We start from the raw sequence: 25,013 nt of genomic DNA, 5'->3' as shown, positions 1-25,013 counted from the left end.
TGTGCAAGCATGTGAGCTTTGCTGTGTGCATTTAGAATGAGGACATACAGGAAGCAAAATGCTCAGTTAAATAGATAGCCACATGTGTTGATACATACTCTATAATCATCAGCTTTTCCTAAAATTCTGGAATCTCACTCTCTTTTCCTTGCTTATTTTGATTACAAAACAAAAAAAAACCAAATAAATCAACACCTTCACCACAAAAACACAACAAGAGAGCACAACAAAACAAAGAGGAAAACAAAAAAAGCACTAAAGCAAAGGCATCATCCAGGTCATGTACAAACAGGATTCATTATTCCTCTTGCCAAGGTTTATAACCATTCTATGTTTTATTCAGGAGGATCTCAACAGTTTCTATTTCCATCTGATGGATTGCTTACTCCACTATTCCCATCAGTGCTCCTGGGGATTCACTCCACATAAATGATCAGAAAGGAAAGACTGTACTTATCCCAAGGCAGACAAATGACCAAGTTCATGCAGACCTCAGGCTTCATCAATATCTCCAAACTTATGTTCCTTATATTCCTACAGCAGATTTTTTAGACCTTCCTGCAGAGCTGAAGCAGTTTCCTGCTTCAAAAGCAGTGCAAAATATCTGGGCTAACTTGGAAAGAGCTACTGGTTACAGCTAAAGTGCAACCTCACTGCAATCACCTAACATCTCAGGAAATGCTGAGCAGTTTGGTGTGCTCAAGGATAGCTCAGCTCAGATGACTCTTCTGAGTGCCAAAACATCTGTGAAAGGCCTACACCTCCTTGAGGCACAGCCTTCCCCTAGGCTGCCCTGCTAGCACAGGGACTTGGCATTTCCCCATGCCCATTAGTGTCTCAGCTGCACAGTTCCAGCACAGAAGTTGCACTCAGTCATGTCAGTACTTTCCTACTGGGGTCCCAAAGATAGCTTTGATAGTCTGGAATGACACACAAGATAACTTTACAACAAAGAAAGAACTTTTATTCTCATCAATACTGACTCTCCTGTTTGCCAAAGGATAATGCTGATGATCCTCCTGTATCTTGCTTCCCTAAACTGAAAAAATCCAACATAACAAAAACATAACATCATCTTTTCATAGAATCAGCCAGGTTGGAAGAGGCCTCCAAGATCATCCAGTCCAACCTATCCCCCAGACCTAGCCAATCAACCAGACCATGGCACTAAGTGCCTCATCCAGGCTTTGCTTCAACACCTCCAGGGACAGGGACTCCATCACCTCCCTGGGCAGTCCATTCCAATGCCAATCACTCTCTCTGGCAACAACTTCCTCCTAACATCCAGGCTATACTTCCCCTGGCACAACTTGAGACTGTGCCCCCTTCTTCTGTTGCTGCTTGCCTGGCAGAAGAGACCAACCCCACCTGGCTACAGCCTCCCTTCAGGTAGTTGTAGACAGCAATGAGGTCGCCCCTGAGCCTCCTCTGCTGCAGGCTGCACACCCCCAGCTCCCTCAGCCTCTCCTCACAGGGCTGTGCTCCAGGCCCCTCACCAACTTTGTTGCCCTTCTCTGGACACCTTCCAGCACCTCAACATCTCTCTTGAATTGAGGAGCCCAGAACTGGACACAGCACTCAAGGTGTGGTCTGACCAGTGTTGAGTACAGGGGCAGAATAACCTCCCTTGTCCTGCTGGCCACACTGTGCCTGATCCAGGCCAGGATGCCATTGGCTCTCTTGGCCACCTGGGCACACTGCTGGCTCATCTTCAGCTACACTCTACCAGTACCTCCAGGTCCCTTTCTTCCTGGCTGCTCTCCAGCCACTCTGTCCCCAGCCTGTAGCACTGCTTGGGGTTGTTGTTTTACAGCAGAGTATAAATGGATTTGTTATTTTTTTTTGCAAAACAAAACTCAGAATTAACTGCACTCTCATTTCAGTTTCTTCTCTTCTTGCAAGACAGAAAAGGTGAAAACAAATTCCAAAGACTTACACTTCTGCCAGCCTACACTTAGGTCACAATCTAAGCTCTTAGGCTGCACTATACTAAAGTTTCAGCATCAAGGACCAGGTGGGCATAGGCTGGAAGCTGCTATCATAGATCAGTCTGTTCAGAATAGGTATGTTAATGATTTTCAAATTTTGGTTAGCCTATAACTAATACTTTTGTGTTACAAGCAAAATGTTCCCCTGGTGCAAGATGGCAATTCACCCAAGGATGACTGATGCTTGGACAAACTTTCTGAAAGCAAAGATGGCCTAACTGCTGTCTGTATCAAAGAACACTTGTCCTCAGTGTCTTACGAGTAGAGTGGTGCTGTTATACTGTATAGGGTTAACCCTCTGGGGGGAGTGACCTTGAACCTGACCCTAGGTGGTCTTGACCCCTCCCCAGGGGTGGATCTGAACACTACCAGGTGATGGTTAGCCTGCAGGAAGTCCTCCTGCTTTTATGGTTCTTTAAACAGGAAAGGGGAGTGAGCTAAGCATCACCTGGTAGTGTTCAGACCCACCCCTGGGGAGGGGTCAAGACCACCTAGGGTCAGGTTCAAGGTCACTCTCCCCAGAGGGTTAACTCTATACATATACAACTTAAGACTTGGTAAACTACAGCCTCTAAGAAGGCAGTTGATCCTGGCAAGACAGGAAAAAACCAACATACTAACTGTGGGATGAAAAGCTGGTGCTAAAAGCGATCAGAACATAGAATCACAGACTGAAACATGCTGGAAAGGACATGTACAGAGGTAATCTTGATCACCACTCTCAAATACAGGCTAAATTACAGCAGACTGAATAAGACTTTGTCCAGTTGAATTCTGAATATATCCAAATGTACACTGATAGATGAGGTAAAGGGCACTAGGGTAAAAGGTAACACACAAGGAGTTTGTTTTGTGATGCAGCTGAATGCTCCAAGCAGATCTCTGGCTTAAAAGACTTCTTGAAAAGAACTGAAATGTTACTGGACTTACTTTGTCTTGTATGATCATGCCTTGAATGTGAACAAGCAGGAAGATTGGTTATTCTTCCCCTGTACTCAGTACTCAGCACTGGTCAGGCCACACCTTGAGTGCTGCGTCCAGTTCTGGGCTCCTCAATTCAAGAGAGATGCTGAGGTGCTGGAAGACGTCCAGAGAAAGGCAACAAAGCTGGGGAGGGGCCTGAAACACAGCCCTGTGAGAAGAGGCTGAGGGAGCTGGGGGTGTGCAGCCTGGAGAAGAGGAGGCTCAGGGGTGAACTCATTGCTGTCTACAACTACCTGAAGGGAGGCTGTAGCCAGGTGGGGGTTGGTCTCTTCTGCCAGGCAAGCAGCAACAGAAGAAGGGGACACAGTCTCAAGCTGTGCCGGGAGAAGTATAGCCTGGATGTTAGGAGGAAGTTCTTGCCAGGGAGAATGATTTGCATTGGAATGGGCTGCCCAGGGAGGTGGTGGAGTCCCTGTCCCTGGAGGTGTTGAAGCAAAGCCTGGCTGAGGCACTTAGTGCCATGGTCTAGTTGATTGGACAGGGCTGGGGGATAGGTTGGACTGGCTGATCTTGGAGGTCTCTTCCAGCCTGGTTGGTTCTATGATTCTATGATTGCAAATACTCTCTAGGAAGACTGCGAAGAAAAAGCATTCTCTGGGCTTGTGCAAAAACACTGCTTGGGGTTACCACTTCAGGTAAGCAAGGCTGCTGCAGCTCCATGTCCCCCAGGTCCAACCTACAGCAAGGTTCTGTGACTATTCCCAACCGGCACACACACAAACACATATAGGCCCTGCACATATACGAATAGCCAGCCATGAAGATCAACACAGACAGAAACACTCACCAGTCATGCAAACAGAAACAGCACCACCAATGGCCTCATCCTGCTCCCCTCTCTGGCTGGTCAGGATGAAGGTCTGTTAGTGGGAAATATATATGCATTTATATACAATATGGATCCCTGTAATAACTGTTCTTAAGCATTTGGTCTCTAGTAGCTGGCCTCTGTCTCCCCATTTGCTGGCACTTGCATGTGTAAGCACCTAAAATTTGCAGCCCCACTCCTGTTATTGGTATTCAGATTCATCATTGCTGACTGATACATCCCTTCACACACGCAGAGCCACATTATGGATCCTCTCCTAACTGTTTTGTGCATGCACTCTACCCAGTAGCTGGCCCTAGATTCTTGCTCTACTAGGCTGCTGGTACTTGGAAATGCGAGCATCCAAGGTCCACAGACAGTTGCTATAGTGCTGCCCCTCTCCACAGAACCTCCCTTACATGTGCAAACACATGCACAGGCACATACAGGATAAATCTCTCTGGTAACTGCACTTTGATACTCAGCCTACCCAGGAGCTGGCCCTCAGACCGTCTGGTCTCCAGTTGTACAGAAATAGAGAACTTAGAATCTCACCAGCAACTGAGGTGGGCTTCCCAATTCCCTCAGGAGGCAGCTTTTCCATCTGTCTCATTCACAGACACACACACACACAAACAAACAAGTGTCTTATTCATCATCAGATTCTCTAGTCTCTCCCTGGCTTCCCAACCCTGCTGCACTACAAGCTGACTAGTCTAGCTTGATAGTTGCTGGAGATTTCAGACTCACTCATGTAAACTCACTCACTGCAATTGCTGGCATCACAGAGGTACAGATCCTATGACCTGTGGCCCAACTTAAATTCCTGGCACTTGATTTTCATTCATTCCAGGCTCCCCATTTGCTGGCAGGACTGACACAACAGGCCCCGATGACCCAGTGACTCAACTCCGGTTGCTGGCACTTAGATCTCCACATACATACACACACACAAATAAAATAAAGCCCCCTTTCTTGGGCAGCCAGTAAAAAAAACAAATTTAAGAAGAAGGTAGGAAAGACTGTGGTAATTGAGTGCAGGTCAAAGCCATTTCTAACAGATGCTGAACAAGCTTTTATCTTCATTACTAGTAAGAGAAAAAACAGTACTTTTTTCTTCTCAATCTCCATCCTCTTTTCTTAGATCTCTACCTCTTTCTTTGATTCCCCCCCCTACCTCTTCTCCTTTTGCAGAGACTTTCACATATACAAGAGAGAAACATCACAAAGCAATGCAGTTCATTGAGCACATGTAGCTGCAAGGATATTTCTTGGAACAAACAGGAGGATTGGCCCAGTCTTTCTCCGAGTCTCTCCTGCATAGCTCTCACTTCCTGCTCTCATCACCCTTCTATCCTCAGTTCTTTATTCTGGCTTTGGGGTTTTTTAAATCTTTCCCCCTGCCTACTTTTTCTCTATCCTGCCTTCATTGCTCTCTCCCTCCTCTTCTCCGCTGAGTGAACACAAACTGCTTTTGCTTGTTAAAACAAAGCATTCTCCCTGCATCTACTATATGAAGCAAGTTATTCAGAAACAAAAAAAACTTCCTAATTTCATCCCACTGAAGGCTGCCTTGTAGAAGAGCATAAACACTGACAGAGTGTTTGACAAAACAAACATAGTGCAAGAACGGGAACACAAAATTTAAATACACTCAGAGTATACACAAGGAGATTATTCCCAGGCCAACGTTTATTCTCTGCAGCTATGACTTCAGAGATAGTTAGTAGCAGCTCATCAGCTGGTGGATCATTAATGGTCCTTCAATCAAGGCATTTGCTGTTCCACTAGAAACAATACCAATACCTTCATACATCTCATGAGATAATGACCAAGTATGAAACAGAAGACATGTTCCATGCATACTGGAAAGCACACCTTGGTTTTCTTCTAAAGAAAAGTTTATTAAGTTGTTGCATCATATAAAATCTGTTCTTACCTTCCAGTGAGGAGACTAGGTGAAAGAAGCAGACCATCCAGAGCCAACCCATTCCCACCACTCTTCTTCCTCTGATGCCAGCATTAGAATCCATGGAGATTCTCTGTAGATACCACCATCTCCAAAACCCACACACCACTCCCTCAAAATGATCAGAGATTTCTTGGAGTGGTTTAGTATCTTCCCAAATCAAAGCACAGAGGCCTTCACACAGAAATACTGGTTAAAAACAAACAAACAAACAAAAACAGAAGGTGGAAACAGGAATCAGGTCACAATAATACAGAACTGGCAGGTTTTTCACACCTCCTCCATAATTTACTGCTTCTGAAACACAGGTGAAAAAGAGTAGCACAGACCCTTTATTTACCATTTATTCACACCTCCCACCCCTCAAGACTGCAGTCCCAGATGTTTTGTGCACTGACAGTACACACAGATTTTGTGACATATGGTACCAGTGAGAGTGGGGTTCCCAGATAAGCATTAATCTCTCTCACAATATCAGCCATGTTCTTAAGTCATGACTTTTGTGCATTGTTGGTGATGTTTCTTGGAAGGTCTCCATTCCATTCCATTCCCCCTGTATTCTTTCCAAATTCTCTCTCTTGTAATCTACACTTTGCCTTTTCAGGACTCTGCAGGGCACTAGCCATAGCAGGAAAGTCTTCACCATTTATGACAATACAAATCTGCACTGCTGAAGCACTTCTAACTACATTTCAGATGCAACATTTATCCCTTTCAGCATATGACTGTATAACACTACTGAAGCTGGACTCTATTTTTCCCATTAGCATGTCATAGACAAGGAAATAAACCCTGTGATCGTAAAGATCAAATAGGGAGCCTGTGTTACAGCCAGGAAAAGCACACAAGCCCAAATTTATTCTCTTAAATGGGAAAAAATCCAAGCAAAACTCCACACCATCATTAAGAATCTCAATAAATGTTTATGTCACAGTCAGGGAGCAGTGTGCAGCCTGATCCAGCACTGCATTAGATCATTCCAGCACAAGAATTTTGCTAAGCAAGGTATTTCTGGCTTCATCTGCCCTATTCTCCACCCATCAAAGAAATATCCTGGTCATATGTAAGTTACATGAAACCCTCCTGTATGTTTTGTTTCTTCAGGTGCTCTTTGTGCTGTGTCTTCAGCAAGACAGTGAAGTGTAGCTAAGGAGAAAGTGTCCGAGGCAATGCAGAGAAATGGCTCAGTAAGTTGGCTGAAACAGGGGAGAGAAGAGTTGTCATTAAGAGGGGCAGCCTCTCTGCGACTATCAGAAAACAGTGCAATGTGATATTTGTGCAAGTCTGGCATAGCAGAGGAAAAAGCAGCCTGGGGAATATGAGAACAAGCAATGAAGTGCAATTTGATTTGCTTTACTAAAAGGGAAGAAATTACTGGACAGGATGGAATACATCTCTCTTACACTGCCCCTATTGAGAACCTAGAGCACTGAGCACAGATGAAACCAAAGGCACCCTGGGAATCACTAAAATGCAAGGAAACTAAAGGGATCTCAGGAAGAAGCAAAAACTTGGAGGCGTAACTTATGAGGCAATTGGTGATGGATCTTTCTTAATAACTATGGTAGTGAGGAGTATGTGCACTAGCTTGATATTTGTTACCCTTGCTGTAGTATTATTTCATCCTTTGGCATGTTCTTCTGCTGATTTCTGTGTAAGTAAAGGTTTAATTTTTTAAACTTGGTGTCTGTGCCCCTTGTGCAGTCCCCATCAACTGGCAATACATGGCTAAACTAAAAGGTTGGGATTGATTTATCAGTTTAAAAAGATATCAATTTATACCTTTATTTTTTATTCTCCCTCTTCCACACCTCAATCAAGAATGCTTACTCCACAATGAAGGAGGAGAAGAAAGCATCATGGAAATATTTAAGTGAGAGCAGGAGGGAAGAACTAGCCCATCTGAATTAAAGAGTCCCTTGGGTGATTTTCTTATATCCAAATTTTTTGGTACCATACTAAGCCCCTAAACTGCTAATCACTCCCCTGCCCTTCCCCCCAAGCACATGTAGATTTTGACTGCACTCATTTATTCATAGAATCAACCAGGTTGGAAGAGACCTCCAAGATCATCCAGTCCAACCTAGCACCCAGCCCTATCCAGTCAACTAGACCATGGCACCGAGTGCTCTTCAGTTGTCCTTGACTATTCCTTCCCTATACCAAACAACTACACAGAAACCTCAAATCATACCAACTTTTAAGCTTCTGCCTTCTCTTGTCCACATAAGCATCTTTCCAGCTTGTTACTTCTTCCCAAACTGTTTTCAGACAGATTTCCTCTCCTTGGTATCCCTATTCGCCTCCAAATCCAGCTGCAAAGTAACATACCTTCCCTTGTCATTCTTCCTCTATTTCAGCTACACAGAACTTGCCACCCATTCCAGCTGTCAACCCTTCTCATGCTAACCCTTCCGTAAGGGATTCTAATGTTGGTTCCCATTTTAAAATTAAGAACATGGCCTTACATGGCATGTCCAGAAATACATGGACAAGCACTCAAAAAATAGAATGGAGGGCAAAAATCCAAACTGTGAGTACTCTTCTTTGCAAAGCCCTTTAGGAAAGAATTTTCTTCAGCTGCAGTAAAGCACCTTTGTATTTTGTAGAAGGATACTTACTGTCCTCTCATTTTGCCTTTGACTTGATGAGGGTTTTTGCAGTAAGGAATATGTTGCATAAGCAGAAAATTCATGCTACTCATATTCACAGCATCAAAACTTCTGCTCTCCACTATGAGACAGTGGCAACACTGATAGTTAAAAGATGTTCCTCTTCTAAGGGGATTCTGTGAATTTTTAAGTAGTCTTTCATTTCATAAGAGAGAAACTGACATTGCAAAACTAAAATACAGAAAGAACTAATAAAATCCCCTTTATTATTAACTCTTTTTTATTAACCTCCTTTCAGGCTTCAAGGAGGCAACTTCAGTTTTCAGACAAAGTACTTAATGATTTCCCCTCCCCCCAATTTTAATCAGTTTCACAGTCTTGGGTTGACACAGAGCTTGGTTCTCAAACTGTTGGCCATATGCATTTGCAGATAGAAGCTACTTTTATTTTAAACACTATTTAAATTACTAGTATTATTTATCATCACTCATTCCTGTTAAGAGAAGCAAGAAAAGAATGCTTCTCTGTAAAACAACAAGGCAGAGAAGCAGAGGCATAATCGCCTTCCTGTCTTGTTAATTGTGCTGATCTTGCTGTTCCTATTTCCTCCCCCTGTCCTGCTCCATGCAGTAGATCACCTCTTCCACACCTCAATCAAAAATGCTTGCTCCATAATGAAGGACAGAGGAGAGGAAAACATTATGGAAGTATTTAAGTGAAAGCAGGAGGGAAGCAGTAGCCTCACTGAATTAAAGAGTACCTTCAGTCCAATCATACCCCTACACCTATTGCAAATACCAGGTTCTAAGTTCATAAGGGTTGTCCTAACAGAGGTCTGTGAAATACCATTCCCTGGATGGAAGTGAGAAATAAGTTGTTTTCCATAAAGATGATTCTCTGAAATATTGCTGACTGCACCAACAGGCTACACAATCCACAAGCTTTAGCTCCAGCATGCAAATCAGTGTGTTTGATGTGGAAATATATGCACCAAACTAGGAAGCTATGAGAGGCAGAAAAAGGCTCAGAGTTCTACCACACAGTTTTCACCCTTCTTTGACAACTGTTTACCTAGACAGAAATTCTGTCTGAGCCTCATGCTCACATTAGACACTAAAATACTACAAACCAGTCCTGCACTGAGCACACTTACAGAACTGCACACCAACACTATTGTCTGTCTGCAACCATATTTGCACGAGATATTACTGCCCTGTGCACTAGCATGCAACTAAGAAGCTCTCTTGCTAGCAATCTCTCAAGGCACAGTAAAGACACAGAGACAGGAACTAAGATCCAGAACATATTCCAGCAAAACCTTAAGAAAAGAGATTATTTTCATTATTTTTCCAGTTTCCAAAACCATAACCTTCATTCTCAGTCTCACCTTCCTTGGACTCATTGTTAAAGTGATGGCATTAAGCAACACAAACAGACAATTGAATGGGACCATTCAACTTCAGAAGCATCTGACTCAGTCTTTGACACTAAGTTTCTTTTACCTTTTGTCAGTGATACATATATATAAAACTCATGCTGCTTCACGACTTAGAATCATAGAATCAACCAGGTTGGAAGAGACCTCCAAGATCATCCAGGCCAACCTAGCACCCAGCCCTAGCCAGTCAACTAAACCATGGCACTAAGTGCCTTGTCCAGGCTTTTCTTGAACACCTCCAGGGACGGTGACTGAACCCTGGGCAGCCCATTCCAATGGCAAATCACTCTCTCTGTGAAGAACAGGCTCTCACTTTGAGTTTAGAAATCACATTGCCCAAAATTGGTTCTTGTCTGGGACAGTTGAGGGAGCAATGAAACAGAAATGGCAGCTTGAAGACAAGAAGGGAGATCAAGGCTGCAAATAAGAGAGAGATGACCTGAAAGTGAATGTCTGGGTGGAACAATCAGGGGAGCAATGAAACAGAAATGGCAGCTTGAAGAAGAGAAGGGAGATCAAGGCTGCAAGTAAGAGAGAGATGACCTGAAAGTGAATGTCTGGGTGGAACAATCAGTTGAGTTCACTGAAACATCACATGGCACCCATGTGGTAGAGAAAGTGAGTAATCAAGCCCCACCAAAAATTTGAACTTGCCACTGGCAGAGTCTCCAGAGCAGCCATTTTCAGGTCCTTCTTCCCTCCTCCCTCATCCTGCATTTCCAGTTTGTTGTTTCCACCCTCAGGAAACAGGAACATTATGTGCCATTAATACTTCAACAGAACAGAAAAAAATCTCTCAGAGGAAAAGGGAAGGCCAAGCATGTTACAGTAGAAAGAGTTCAGGCTCATTCCAGGCTCTTTCTAATGCATGTTTGTGTTCTTTTTCATGTCAGAAATTAAAGCAGTAGCACATAAATCTCAGAGCTCATCCTGCCTCCTCTGTGTCTCAAAGGCTGAGTCCCAACATGTCTCAGTGTGCATGTTGAGGCTTACTGCTCTTATTACAGCCATGTCTAACTCCAAATCAGAGGATTACACCTAAAATGGAGTAAGTACAACACACCACTTCCTCTCCTTGGATACTAACCACTCTTAGTTGTAACACAATAGATCTAAGATGAGTTTTCTGCCAGGAAAGCAGTCCCTCCTCCAGCAGCTGATGAGACAGAATAATAGAAACTAAAGGAGGGGGATGGGTATCTTTATACAGATGACATCTGCTTACAGTACCCAGCTGACTGTAGGATTTTTGTTGGTATATTCCTTTGAGCTTTCTTAGTTATATTTTTAGTTACATCAGCAACAGAACTTCCCTGACTTTCTACAAACTACTTAAACCCATGCTGGAAGAAAAAGTGCCTTAATACTGAACCTGAAACCATCTAATTTGGCAATATGGGCCATCCATTTTACTGTAGCCACATCACCTAGGATCCTATCAGTATTCTCCCAGGTACTATAGACACCACAGAGCAACCACTTTTCAGTCAGTGTTAAGCCAGCTCTTGTTTAATATCACACCAAAAGTCCCCTAGTGTCCTAATCACTTCTGTTGCTCTTTACTGAACTCCCATTTCATCACTGTCATGGCAGAGAAATACAAAGGCAAAGACAAACAGTCCATGTGTATTTGCAATAGTGTCATAGAGTCAGGGATTGTGCAAATGCAGAGGCACAAGAGGAAATACAATAGAAAACACTGGGCTGGTCTGCTATGAGCTGGGAGGGGAAAAAAGAAAAAGCAGAGCCTTTTTCAAATGAATTATCTAAAATCTAATTTTAAAAGAACTTTCTGAGGTTTGAGGGCAAGTTCTGTCTTTCTCTGATTCCTTGCCACACAACTCTATAATGCTACTAGACAGAGCAGGCTGGTATAGACTATCTGTCAGGAGGAGCAAAGCAGGTACAACAATTGAATAAGCTTATTCTGATCTGGCAATTAGATTGTCCAGGAAGTGTTTACCAAAGAATAAAATTTGCTTCAGCTTGATTCTTCCAAGGAATTGAAACACTCTCGTTTTTACTTTGTCCCCAAAGATGAATGAGTTTTCTTTACAGTGGGACACCACAGACACTGTTTTGGGGGTAGTTCATTAGACAGAATCAAAAGAGTCTACTTAAGAAAACAACTTTTTAAGCCGCTCTCTTCAGGTACCAGGAATCTTTCAAGGTTTGCTTGTGCAGCACAGCTGGCACCACTCCAGCTGCTGCTGTAAAGCACCTACAGAATTATTTAAGAGACTATGAGGTTTATATTGGTGCACACTCCCTGAAGTCTGTGACACTGCATGGCTGCCAAAGGGAGCAAATACAGAGATGAGACAATGCCCACTCCAAGCCTTAACAGGCAAAAGTTAAATTAGAACATTGCAAAGAGTTGAAAAAGTGCTGAATTTGTGGTTAGTAGCTGGTAAAAGTATGTTTACTGCATTGGTGTGATACAAAACGTCTGGACAAAGTACAACATTTCCTTCTTTCAAACTTTAAGCTATATAGAATATTAAAGCAGGTTTAAGAAACTCAGAAGAGAAAGCAATGACAAAATTATTGAAGGCTCATCAGCTTCCTCTTAGAGCTTTACTCAACTTTTTGTAGAAATGACTCTCTTAGGGTTTTTTTGGGAAAAATACATTAAAAAATCTCTATAAGTTTATGATCATGAAGAGCTGATCTAGAATATTCTTAACACTTTTTCCACAAAATTCACCCACTTGGGGTGATACAGCCAACCTTTCTGGTAACTAAACTACTCTATAAGATCTAGCTTGACCATACATACCAGTTTCTACTTCTTCCACACAGACACAATCACATAAAATAGCAGAGGAGTAAGTAGGACTGCAAACCTGGACTTTAGGAGAGCCAAATTTGATCACTTCAGAGTCCTACTTAGAGGAATCCCATGAGTTAGGTCTCTAGAAGCACAAGGAGCTGAACAGAGCTGTTTAATATTCACCACCTCCAAGCTCAAAATCAGTGTATCCCCATGAGTAAGAAATCAAGCAAGGGAGGCAGAAATGTGTAGGAAGCTTCTGGGAAAACCCACCATATGTGGAAAAAGAGGCTGGTCACTTGGGAGGAATATAAGAGCATTGCCAGAATATTTAGGGATGCAATAAGGAAAGCTTAAGCCCCCTTGGAATTACATCTGACAAAGAATGTAGAAGACAAGATGGACTTCTTCAAGTACAGTAGCAAGAAAAGGAACACAAGGCAAAATGTGGGCTCACTGCTGAACAACATAGCAGAGAACACAGAGAAGGCAAAAATACCAAATGTCTTTTTTGCTTCTGTCTTTATTGCTAAGACTGGCTCTCAGGGATCCTTGTCCCCAGAAGTAAGAGGGCAAGTCTGGAGGAAGGAAGAGTCTTAGTCAAAGAGTACTAGGTTAGAGATCATCTAAACACGGTGGACACCCATAAATCCTGTCCTGGCTAAGGTTATTGCTATGACACTTCCCATCCTTTCTGAAAGGTTGTAGAGAAGAGGGGAGGTGCCTGAGGTCCAGTAGAAAGGCACTCCATGCTTCTAAAAAGACAAGGAGGAGGACCCAGGAAACTACAGGCCAGTCAACCCCACCTCTGTCCCTGGTAAGATGATGGAGCAGCTCATTCTGGAGGTTATCTCTAAGCATGTGGAGGGAAAGAATGGTGTCAGAAATAGTCAGCACGGATTCACAAAGAGAAAATCATACTTGACCAATCTGACATCCTTCTGTTATGGCATGACCAGCAGAGTAGCAAGGCTTACTCACAACACCTCCCATAACATCCTCATAGTAAGTGTGGGTTCAGTAAGTGTGGGTTAGATGAGTGGACAGGGAGGTAGATGAGAACTGGCTGAATGACAGAGCACAGAGGGTTGTGACTAACCCTGCAGGGTCTAGTTGGAGGCTTGTAGGTGCTATTCCCCAGAGGCCAATCTTAAATCCAGGCTTGTTCATTTGCTTTCTCAATAACTTGGATGAAGAGCCAGAGTGTACTCAGCAAGTTTGCTGATGATACAAAACTAGGAGGAACTACTGGAGAGAGTCTAATGGAAGGCCATAAAGATGATCAGGGAACTGGAGCATCCCTCTGCTGAGGACAGGCTGAGAGACCTGGGGCTCTTTAGCCTGCTAGAGACAAGACTGAGAGGGGATATGATCAAGGCATAAAAATAACCAAAGAGTGAAGGTCAAGAGGATGGGGATGGGCTCTGATGGTGCCCAATGGTAGAATAAGGGGCAATGGCCACAAACCAGAACAGAGGAGGTTTCAATTAAAGAGCAGGAAAAACTTCTTACTCTGAGGGTGCCAGGGCACTGAACAGGCTGTCCAGAGAGGTTGTATGGTCTCCTTCTCTGAAGACTTTAAAAACCTGCCTGGACATGTTCCTGTGCTACCTGACCTCAGCAAATCTGCTTTAGCAGGACAACTGGACTAGATGATCTGATTTCTGATTCAGTGATTCTCTAACTATGGCCATAGATATAAAAAAAAAAAAAAAAATAAACTGCAACCTTAAATGCTTCACATGTACATTGCACACCTCTGCAGGGATTTTAGGAGAACCTTCCAAACAGCACTGCTAAGGAATAATGCAAAGATTAGAAGTAAAATCCAATTTCAGGGGGACCAGACCAACAGAGGGATGCATTCCTGAAGCCAGAGGAAAAGCACGTATACATCTCATAACAACACAGGTATACAGGCAAGGACAGTTGACTGCAAAACAACTCTGTCAAGGCAAGTGGTGAGAAATTATAGCAATCTCTTTTGTGATTCTCTACATAGGGCGCATTCAGTATCCGAGGGGAGAAGACAACATCTGCACATGAGCACAAAGAGGAACATATATAGTGAATTTGTATATGCATAAAGACAATTCTCAATGGACTGAGGGATCAACTCTCTTGTCAGAGAGATGTGCAGGCAGCCTATAGGAGCATGCTGAAAAATAAGCATCTGTCTCCATGGAGCCACCAGTTTGCTTTCCCCTAAAAAGCATTTACATTGCCATTGGTCAAGCTGTAAGTTAAATACAGAACGTGAACACAGTAGCAGCCTTAAGTAAATGAAAAGACAGGAGGCATCTCTTCCCCAACCAGGTCCAAAAACTAACTCTATAACCCAGGCTCTTCATGCCACAGATTAACAGCTTGGGAGAGTTTGGAATGTCATAATAAAGCAAGAAAACATGCCTTTCTGCAGAGTTTCAGTGATTAGAGAGGATACAACCTTGCTCACATAAGCTCCAACAGACCAAAATAAAGCTATTTGCAGATTCACAGACTGCATTGGGTTGGAAGGGACCATTCGAAGGTCTTCTTGTCCTGCTCCCCAAGTACCAAAACACATAGCCACACAAACAATTCTGTGCAAATGTTAAATAGGAGACAAGTCAGAAGTCAAGGAAAAAACTTCTAGTGGCTAAAGGGGCACACACACATGTCAAGGAACTAAGAACTGCATGTGTCATTTGTCCAACAGGATATACATGCAAAAGACAGTAAAGATTCAATGGCGCACAGTTACCTGAGGCTTGCCAAAACACTACCAAATAAACTGGAATGGTGCAAGGTGCCAAACTGCGGGAATGAGCTAGAGGTATGCAGATATTTGAGATCAGGTAACATCAAAGAAAAAGCCTAATTAGATTGGAGATTATCTCTTCCTTCCCTGCTCCCAAAAGAACCTCAGCATTAGAATTATTTCGAACTGGAAATGAAGACCTAAAAGTAGTCACTAAAGCTTGTATTATTGGCCAGCTGTGACTAAACAAGAGGTGCTCCCCATATCAAGTTTCCATGTTTCTGATTAGAACCCACATAACAATGAAGAAGGGAGTCTCCCTTGTCCATCCCAGCTGAGGCTGCAGTTCTATTTCTGTAACAGATGTGTCTGGTGGCAACTGCTCTTCCCACTGTCTTGACTTTGCTGTTTTCATTTGCCCTCTCATTCTCCTTCTTCATCAGTCTGCATGACTTGATGTAACTGCTAATGAAGGACACCACCTGGGAGATCTGCTCCCTCACCTTTACTCTCTCACTCTGAAAACTTGTCAGAGAGGCAGGTGATGCTCATTCTTCTCAATCAAATCGCGGTGGTAATAGCAAAGGAAACTTCAGAGTAAGCAGAATTATCTCAGTGGGATGGCAAATTTAAAGTGGCACATCACAACAGCCCCTTCCACGTTTACAGATTTGAGTAGTAGTTGATTTGTATCATCTCCTTGAAAAAACAGGTTAATAAGGCTTTTTTTTTCCTCTGCCACAAGCACTCGTACAGCTATCTGCACCCCCCCCCCCCCGAGCACTAAATAACCCTATACACAGAGCAAGCTACAAAGCCTTCTTGTGTCATTCCACGAGGATCGGGAACCAGCACACATAGACCTCGTCTTCCTGCTCCAGAGGCTCCAAAAGCAGCAGTCAACTATGGCTCTTCAAGGAGAAGGGCAGAAACGACAGGCATGGGAGCAGACCCCACACACCATGCACGCGTAGAAGTTAGCAGGTTTAGAGCAGAGGCACCGTGACGCCTTTTCGCACAGCTCTGCCACGCATGGCACCTGGCAGGAGAGGTGCACCTGGGGGAGGGTGTTTCTGGGCAACTCGCTCGAGTCCCAGCCACGGTCTCTAAAAAGCAGACGCCAGGAAAGGGGAAACAGCCACAGCCTTGGAGGAGACTCAATCCCTTTCAGAAGCAGCGCTCGTTTGTTCCGACTCCCTCCTCCCCCACCCCGCGGGCGGCAGAGCTGCGGTGGCTCGGCCGTGGCTCTCTTTCTCAGATCTCCTCGGCCAGGCTCACAAAGCCCTTCCCTGCGGGCCCGCTCACCCACCACAATACCTTTCGCAGGACTCCAGACACACTCCCTTCACTTCCCAGCATTACTCAGGAGGTTGTCGCAGGAGCTCTTCCTGCTGGAGCCGTGCCGACCGGCCTCCCATCAGAAAAGTTGGAGAAAGACCATTTTCACCGTCTAAGTTAGTTCATCTTGGCAGGCTAGCAGCAGGTCCCTCACGTTCTGCACCCATTGTCGCTTTGTCCTCCAGCCGGGGGTATAGCCCTCGGCCTTCAAAAGATGCTTTCAACAAGTCAGATGCTTGCCAGAAGTCCCGATCCTTGCGCTCCCCTCCAGGGCCCTCTCTGGGAACTTTGTTTCCTCTTCTCCCCGCCCAGGTTCCCTCTTACAGGACTCCGTCTTCCTCCCGCTTCGCAGAACCTGCTTTGTCCCCCTCCTCAGGATCCTCTGCCTCTCTCTTTCTCTCTGCCCTCCCTCCCGCTTTGCCGTGCCCCTCCTCCTCTCTCTAGCCCCCGCCTCCCTGCACGCCCCTGTAGCCCCCCTCGATCTGCATTCGTGTGCAGAGGCCCAGCCTAGGGCCAGAGCAAACCACGCACACACGAGATTCCACACTGCGGTTGGGGTTCTACGAAATCCCATACTGAGGGGGGCACTCCTGGCACTCCTGTGGCGAGCACCATCCTTTCCCGCTGCCGGCGGCTCCTGCCAATGCGGACTGCCCTCCGCCGGCTGCTGCAGCCAGGCCTCATAGGGACGGAACTGGCCGCGAAGCCGAACTCCTTCAGCAGCTGCTCCGCTGGGCGGGCCATTGGGCGGCACTGGATTTCGCCCTCGATTCAAGCCTCTGCTGCTCAGGCTCTCTCCCTCTGCCCTCACCTTGCGTCTTTTAGGAGATTTTCCAAGCGGGTCAGCCCTCCTCCCCACAGCGTCAGAACCGTGGACCTGCTTTGTCCGTCGCCCGCCCCGCAGTCCTGCTGTGGCCAGGCTATGTGTGTGGATGCCCGAGCGTGACCGCAGCTCTGCATCCCCCGCTAGGGTCACGCCAGAAGGTACAGCATGGCAGCTAGAGGAGCTGCTAGTCTTTGGTCAGGCTTTCTTGACGTTGTTGATGCCAGTGTTGCGGTATGGCATCTGCTGCTGTTCTATGGCAACCTGACTTAAAGTTAACACCACGTAGGTCCTTACTTGCACTCCGCCTCCAAATGCCCACATCAGGTGTCACAGAGGCTAGATGCTTCCTGGATTCTAGATGTTAACAAGCCTCAGCTCCATCAGTAGTGCTATGGATGAATCAACCAGGGTTCCTCAGTTCCTCCAAAGAAGAACCTCACTTCCAATGGACTGGAAATATCTTTCATGGTCACCTGTGTCTGCTGCTAGTGCAAAAATCTACCTACTCAATCTGCAAATGTCACTGGGCTGGATATGGACAAATGCTAGAAGATGAGGTGTGCTGCATATTATTCTGATCGTATCTACCATTCAGTGAGTTATATGGACAAGTGCCAAAAAAACGAGGGTGCTGGCCCCTGCAGTGTAAGTGGAGTGTGCCCACCAGGATAGAAATAGGAAATACATCAAAAGTCAGGGGCTTACAATTCACAAATGCTTCTGTGATTAACAGGGAGCAGAACTTTGATGGTTTGCTGCCAATGTGATTTCCTTTGGTTTAATTTATGAGCTCTGAGTTACATACAATATAAAGATACTGTTATTCCCTTCAGTGTAGAACACTGGTGTACATACAAAGCACAAAGGCACATTAGACACACACACACACACGGATGATAAAACCATACATACAAACGTCTGCTTTAAAGACGTGCCATCAGCAGCGGGCTGGTTCCACACAGCACAGCGTTTTCTAGTAGCTCTCTATGTATGCAGAGTAACACAAATACTTACCTCTTCCAAGACAACATAGTTTCTTTCTTAATCCTCTCTGTGGGGGGTTCTAGACAGCAATTACAACTGACCTCTTTCCTTCCAACTCCCTTCCCCCCCGCCTCCTTTCCTTCCCATGGCTTGATTCTAAAAGAAATTGCCTTCAGAAGAAATTGCGGGTACTCAGGTCCTCTTGGAATCTGGTCCTTACTCAGTTCACCAGTACATTTTTGCGCATACGTTTAACTTTCTTCCTCATTTCAGTACTGTGAGGAGCATCTGGCTCCCAGAAAGGAGGAATGGAACCGTACCATTGCACAGGGGTCAAGAATAAGGTTAACTAACTGCTTTGTTCAACAGCTGCAGAAACTCTTCCACCCCTTTATAGTAATGGAATATTCCCCCCACCCCCAACCTCCTCCTCCTCCTTGTGGAATGAAAGCCGAGCAAGAGCAAGCTGCTACTCTGAATAGCAAACTTTGGGAAAATTTCCTATGCTACAGGGACACAGGCATGCGTGTGCAAGATCCAAACCCTTGGTAGAAGGCAAGAAAAGAGACAGTCCTTTACTAGGGCTTAAGGCTGTGCTTAAACGCTATTTCTTCAACGCCGCGGCATTTAGCAGTGCATGCATTTGTATCGTCATGAACTTCTGCAGTTTCTGAAACCTTCCTCTACTAGGCAGAAAAATTCACCTCTCTCAAAATGTAAACAATCACGGCCCAGATGTGACAGAAAACAGAGCAACAACAGCTCTCAATCCCAGACCACCACAGTCCTAGGTAAAGCTTAAATACGACAAAACCAGCACCCCTTCTGTGACAGTGTGTCTGCATGATGCAGTCCAGTGGTCTCCAAAGTGGAATCCATGCACCCCAATAGGTGTATGAGATGACCCTTTGGGGTACAGGGAGAAAATACAGGAACCTGAGTAGTACATTTACATAATTTATAAAGAAGTAAACGTATGTGTGGTTTGGGTGTGTGCTAAAGATTTTTACTAGTGGGGTACACAGTCAAAAATACTTGGACACTGCTGACATGGACATTCAAGTGCTCCAACTCACAAAGGCAGGCATTTGTTTTAGAGTCACAGATTTTCACATAAGCTGCAAATATCCAGACAGACAAACAGATTTCCAAACATCTGAAGCAAAAGAAGATGTAGTTCTTAAAACAATGGTCAGAATAGCAAAGCATAATCCGTTTCATAAATGCTCTCCTCATTGTGTGAAACATGTTAGATCTTGAAGAGAAAAGAGTTGGAATGTGCAGGGCAGACCACACAAACCAAAGTGAAGAGAACCACCTATGAGAGGACAGCTGAAGTGGATAAAATGCAGGGGTGAGGCTAAGACAAGGGGAATAGAGTTTCAAAGGATAAAGAGAAAAAAGAGGATAAGTGAGAGAGTGTGGTAGCTTGCTTCAAACTAGCACAGAGAGGTAGAAGAGAGAGGCAAAGAAGGCAAGACACAGACAAGACAGACAAAGAAAGGAAAGGTTGTGAAGGGAACAGCAAATAGAACAGCAAACAAAGGAAGGAGTAAGAAAGGTACTTTTTATACATGAGAGGACATGTTTAACAAGCAGTTTTGAAGCAGAACTATTTTCAGTGGCTAAGATCTTCCAGAAGATTTTTTTTTTCAAAGGCAGATGTATTACTTCAAAAATCTAAGCCAGCACATGTTCCTTTCCAGATTTTGGGGGGAGGGGAATCATACAAATCAGTTAATTGAAGCCATGGATACCATATATTCTGCCTTTGTTTTGTTTGTTGATGTTTGGTGAAGTACAAAGATATTTTCTCACTAAGAAAGCTTAGCATAGAAAGAGGAGAAGCTAACACAAAAGTTTTAAGAGATAACTGAAGACAATTTATGGATGCTCAGAACTGTAAAATCACTCAGGGGTAGCCCAAGATGCTGTCTGAAAGATCAGACCCTTCAGTTTCAGTCTCTGCACTGACTCTTGGTTGTCACTGGTATACACTTGATAGTCACTGGTATACACTTGATAGTCACTGGTATACAGTGCTGCATTTTGCTGTTTATTTTTTAGTCTTCATCACAAATAATGAGATTTTCTGCAAGCAAGGAGGCTTCCTATGAGTTTCAGTTCTCCCTTGAAATAAGCAGTATATTTCTGTTTATGGAGGAGACTTTTCTCTGCTTCTTCCTTTCTTCCTTCCTTCCTTCCTTCCTTCCTTCCTTCCTTCCTTCCTTCCTTCCTTCCTTCCTTCCTTCCTTCCTTCCTTCCTTCCTTCCTTCCTTCCTTCCTGTTTAGAACACTGTTTTCTGACCTTTAATGGAAATAAATATAAATCAGAGAGAGGGAAAAAACCAATCTACATTAGCTGAATATACACCCACCTATATTTTTAATGACTATTGGTATTAAGTATATTTATTAGGTGCTGTTATGAAAATTCCCATCCTTACCTATTATATCAACCAGTCCAACAGTGTTTATATTATGCACTGCATTGTCATGAGATACTGAAATTTTACTGAAGACATCAGTATTGTTCCTGTTTAAGTAAAAGAGACTAAATGACAATCTGGTCCTGAAAAGAAATAATTCCTTTTTTTTCCTTGGAAGCTTGCTTTGTCCATAAAAGATAAAGGATACACTTGGACAACCAAGATAAGGTCAGCATCCTAGTCTACATCTTTGAAATCCCCTCAAGCATGATCTGATGTCACAGATAAGCAGCTATAGCAAGACTGACTCCGGGGACATCTGAATCAATAGACATGCAGCAAGCATGCTGTGAAAATAAGGTTGCTTTGCAGAGTTTTACTGTAATTATTAATCAGCAGTGTGGATGTTAGTGATTAGTCAAATCATGCAGTATCTGAGTGTTTGAAGGGCATAAGAAGTGTGTGTATAACCACATTCAGGTTGTCCCAATTTGGCTGAGACACTCCATGCACATTAATTAATATTTGCCCTCATAATGCCATACTTTGCATCCCAGCCTCTTTCCTCTGTGGGCACAGGTCATCTTCTCACGACAGCCTCAAAGGTGAGGAAACAACTACACGTTCACTGGAGCTACAATCTCTATTAATTCTGTAGTCATCTGCCTACACAACCCAACTGTTTTGACACATTTATCATACATATTAACTGCTAGCATGCATGATACTGACACCCAGAAGGACAACCAGCCTTCTATGCTGTGAGCCAGGATTTGAGTAACGTGGAAAAAGAAAGTACTTGCCTGGGAATCCATGACTGGTTTTACAATAAGTCTAATTCCATGCTGGGACTGGGCACTTTGATTTAGTCAGTTCTGTGTAGACCTGCAATCCAGCTGGGTAAGTTCAGTACTGGCTGCTAGTTTTTTACCTGAATGCCAAGATCTAGTAAATAGATTTAAAGCTGTCTGCGACATGAGACACTACAGGGTTTCAGAAGCTGCTAGAGAGGGGAAAATAGAATCATAGAATTAACCAGGTTGGAAAAGACCTCTGAGATCATCCAGTCCAACCTATCTCCCAGCCCTGTCCAATCAACTAGACCATGGCACTAAGTGCCTCATCCAGTCTCTCCTTGAACACCTCCAGGGACGGCAACGCCACCACCTCCCTGGGCAGCCCATTCCAATGGCAAATCACTGCCTCTGTGAAGAACTTCCTCCTAACATCCAGTCTATGCCTCCTCTGGTACAACTTGAGCCAATTCATGAGCCAATTCATGAGTCACATAGCCATGGCTCAGGAACAGAAGTGGACACTGGACTTTCTTCTTCTTCTTCTTCTTCTTCTTCTTCTTCTTCTTCTTCTTCTTCTTCTTCTTCTTCTTCTTCTTCTTCTTCTTCTTCTTCTTCTTCTTCTTCTTCTTCTTCTTCTTCTTCTTCTTCTTCTTCTTCTTCTTCTTCTTCTTCTTCTTCTTCTTCTTCTTCTTCTTCTTCTTCTTCTTCTTCTTCTTCTTCTTTTTTTTTTTTCTGCTTGACTTGGAAGGAAGAAGAGATCAAATAAATTGCAGTTATCCCACTCTTCTGTTGCTTCAGTAAGCAGGTGTAAGTATCCCATGCTTAGATTTGTGCTATATTCAGGTGACTGCTGCTTGTGTAAGATTCCAAAGAGCTCTGTTTTCTGTTGCATGCTTATGCTTAAGTAGAAAACATGGACCTGCAGCTATGTGGATAGAAAGGGAAGTTACATTTCCTTAGGGCTCTGCTAAAAACATCTCATAACATATAGCTTACTCTTGGAAGCCCAGAAGAAAAATAAGGATGGTAAGTTACTGGAGTGGAAAGACAGAATGGTGAGGGTTAAACACTCAAAAAACTGAAAGAGAATGAAGCTGAGCTTCTGTAGCAGATTGTAAGGTACCAATTATCTACCTCCCAAAGTGGGCAGTTTGCTCCACCTTATGTCAAAATACAGTCTATGAGCCTGCTCAAGGTTCTAGTAAGGTTGTAACAGAAAGGAATACATGAGTGCAGTTTCAGTTTAGCTGTTGCCTGAAAAGTAGGTAGGGAAGGAGAGATACAAATACATTTCACATTGGCGTAAGATGATTTATTTTCTTTCTGGGACTAAAAGAACATGAGAAATGTTAAGGCAATTGATTTTGTTTAGCATGAAACACTTCATTCCAGGAGCTCTTCAGAGAAGTAATGGCCTGATACATAAAACTGCTGGTGGAAGAAGTGTCACAGTATCACAGTATCATCAGGGTTGGAAGAGACCTCATAGATCATCAAGTCCAACCCTTTACCACAGAGCTCAAGGCCAGACCATGGCACCAAGTGCCACGTCCAATCCTGCCTTGAACAGCTCCAGGGACGGCGACTCCACCACCTCCCCGGGCAGCCCATTCCAGTGTCCAATGACTCTCTCAGGGAAGAACTTTCTCCTCACCTCCAGCCTAAATCTCCCCTGGCGCAGCCTGAGGCTGTGTCCTCTTGTTCTGGTACTGGCCACCTGAGAGAAGAGAGCAACCTCCTCCTGGCCACAACCACCCCTCAGGTAGTTGTAGACAGCAACAAGGTCTCCCCTGAGCCTCCTCTTCTCCAGGCTAAACAATCCCAGCTCCCTCAGCCTCTCCTCGTAGGGCTGTGCTCAAGGCCTCTCCCCAGCCTCGTTGCCCTTCTCTGGACACGCTCAAGCATCTCAATGTCCCTCCTAAACTGGGGGGCCCAGAACTGAACACAGAACTCAAGGTGAGGTCTAACCAGTGCAGGGTACAGGGGCAGAATGACCTCCCTGCTTCTGCTGACCACACCATTCCTGATGCAGGCCAGGATGCCACTGGCTCTCTTGGCCACCTGGGCACACTGCTGGCTCATGTTCAGGTGGGTATCAATCAGCACCCCCAGATCCCTCTCTGTCTGGCTTCTCTCCAGCCACTCCGACCCCAGCCTGTATCTCTGCATGGGGTTGCTGTGGCCAAAGTGCAGCACCCTGCTCTTGGAGCTATTGAATGCCATCTCCTTGGACTCTGCCCATCTGTCCAGGCAGTCAAGGTCCCACTGCAGAGCCCTTCTGCCCTCCAACCCAGCCACATCTGCCCCCAGCTTGGAGTCATCTGCAAACTTGTATTTCATGAACAGAGCAACTCTGTGTTCTGGCAGTTCCTGGACCCCAGTCTGTAGCCTAGGTGCCAGTTTCTGCCTCAGGGGATGCTTAACTATTTGTAAGACAAGGAAACTTCTCAGTAGGAAACACTAATTTCTACCTTCATTCATTCCATTCCCCATACACAGATTAGCATGTTCAGGAACCTTGTGGTGACATCCTATTTGCAGAAAATGACTGAAAAGAAACCCCACTCACCCAAACTTCAAAATGAGAACAACTTCTGAGGCTGAAGTCCCACAGACATTTCAAACCCACCAGAATACAAGATTCTACTGAGCTTTCTTTGCTCTGCTCTGAGCTCTATGTCCTCATTACCTTCCCTGTGCTAGCAGCAAAGATTTGTGCAGTGACCTGAATAAAGTAACTGATCTGTCTGAAAATTAATGCAGGAAAAAAATATATGTGAATTTTTGGAGTATATGTAAGAGACTTTATGGAGCTGTATAAATGCTACAGCTGGAAGATGGATGGGATGGCAGAGGATGTGCAAGATGGGGAGGGAGAGGCAAGATTGCCCCTTCTAGCAGCAACCCAGTTGATGTCTGCTCAAGCGTACATACGCCAGTCCCAAGAGTATGCCTTTAATACTGAGTGTTCTATAATAGGGATGGAGTTTCACTGCCCCTTGCTCTTATAGTCTGTAACTGAAACTGTTCTCTTCTCATAAAAACTACAAACCCAAAATCCTTCCTATGCATGAAACTAAGGGTAAATTTGAGAATGTCTCCAGAAATCAGTAAAATACCATTTTGTTTCAGTAAATCTGCTAAACAATGGAGGTGTAGGCGTGGAAAATCGCCCAGGCTTAACCACAGTGTAGCATATGTAGCTTCCTACATATTAGGAAGCGAGTGAGTAAGCACCTGAAAGATAATAGCAGCGATGAACAGCTACTTCTGTTTGTCATGCTGGGGAATGAGCTGCTGTAATCATCTCAGGTCTCTCACTTCCTG

General features: G+C 44.4%; 1 protein-coding gene across 3 annotated transcripts in view; it reads right to left on the bottom strand.

The window, feature by feature from the left end:
• LOC135182064 (ephrin type-B receptor 5) overlaps window positions 1-17,047 on the bottom strand; it is a 58,485-nt gene extending 41,438 nt beyond the window's left edge. Inside the window, exons 1-3 of one of the 3 annotated variants that reach the window (XM_064155805.1) lie at window positions 16,630-17,047; window positions 15,816-16,011; window positions 5,720-5,938 (exon numbers count right to left, since the gene is read on the bottom strand). In XM_064155805.1, coding sequence (XP_064011875.1) covers window positions 5,720-5,813 — 94 coding nt within the window. In that variant the 5' untranslated portion in view covers window positions 5,814-5,938; window positions 15,816-16,011; window positions 16,630-17,047. Of the gene's footprint in view, window positions 1-3,759; window positions 3,833-5,719; window positions 5,939-15,815; window positions 16,012-16,629 lie in introns of those variants that run through there. The other 2 variants (XM_064155804.1, XM_064155806.1) reach the window with 2 other exon arrangements.
• Window positions 17,048-25,013: the final 7,966 nt, after the last annotated feature.

This window comes from Pogoniulus pusillus, chromosome 15 (assembly GCF_015220805.1).
Source record: "Pogoniulus pusillus isolate bPogPus1 chromosome 15, bPogPus1.pri, whole genome shotgun sequence".
Classification (NCBI taxonomy): domain Eukaryota; kingdom Metazoa; phylum Chordata; class Aves; order Piciformes; family Lybiidae; genus Pogoniulus; species Pogoniulus pusillus.
The sequence above is the reverse complement of the archived record's forward strand: the minus strand, read 5'-3'. Positions and strand labels throughout refer to the sequence as shown.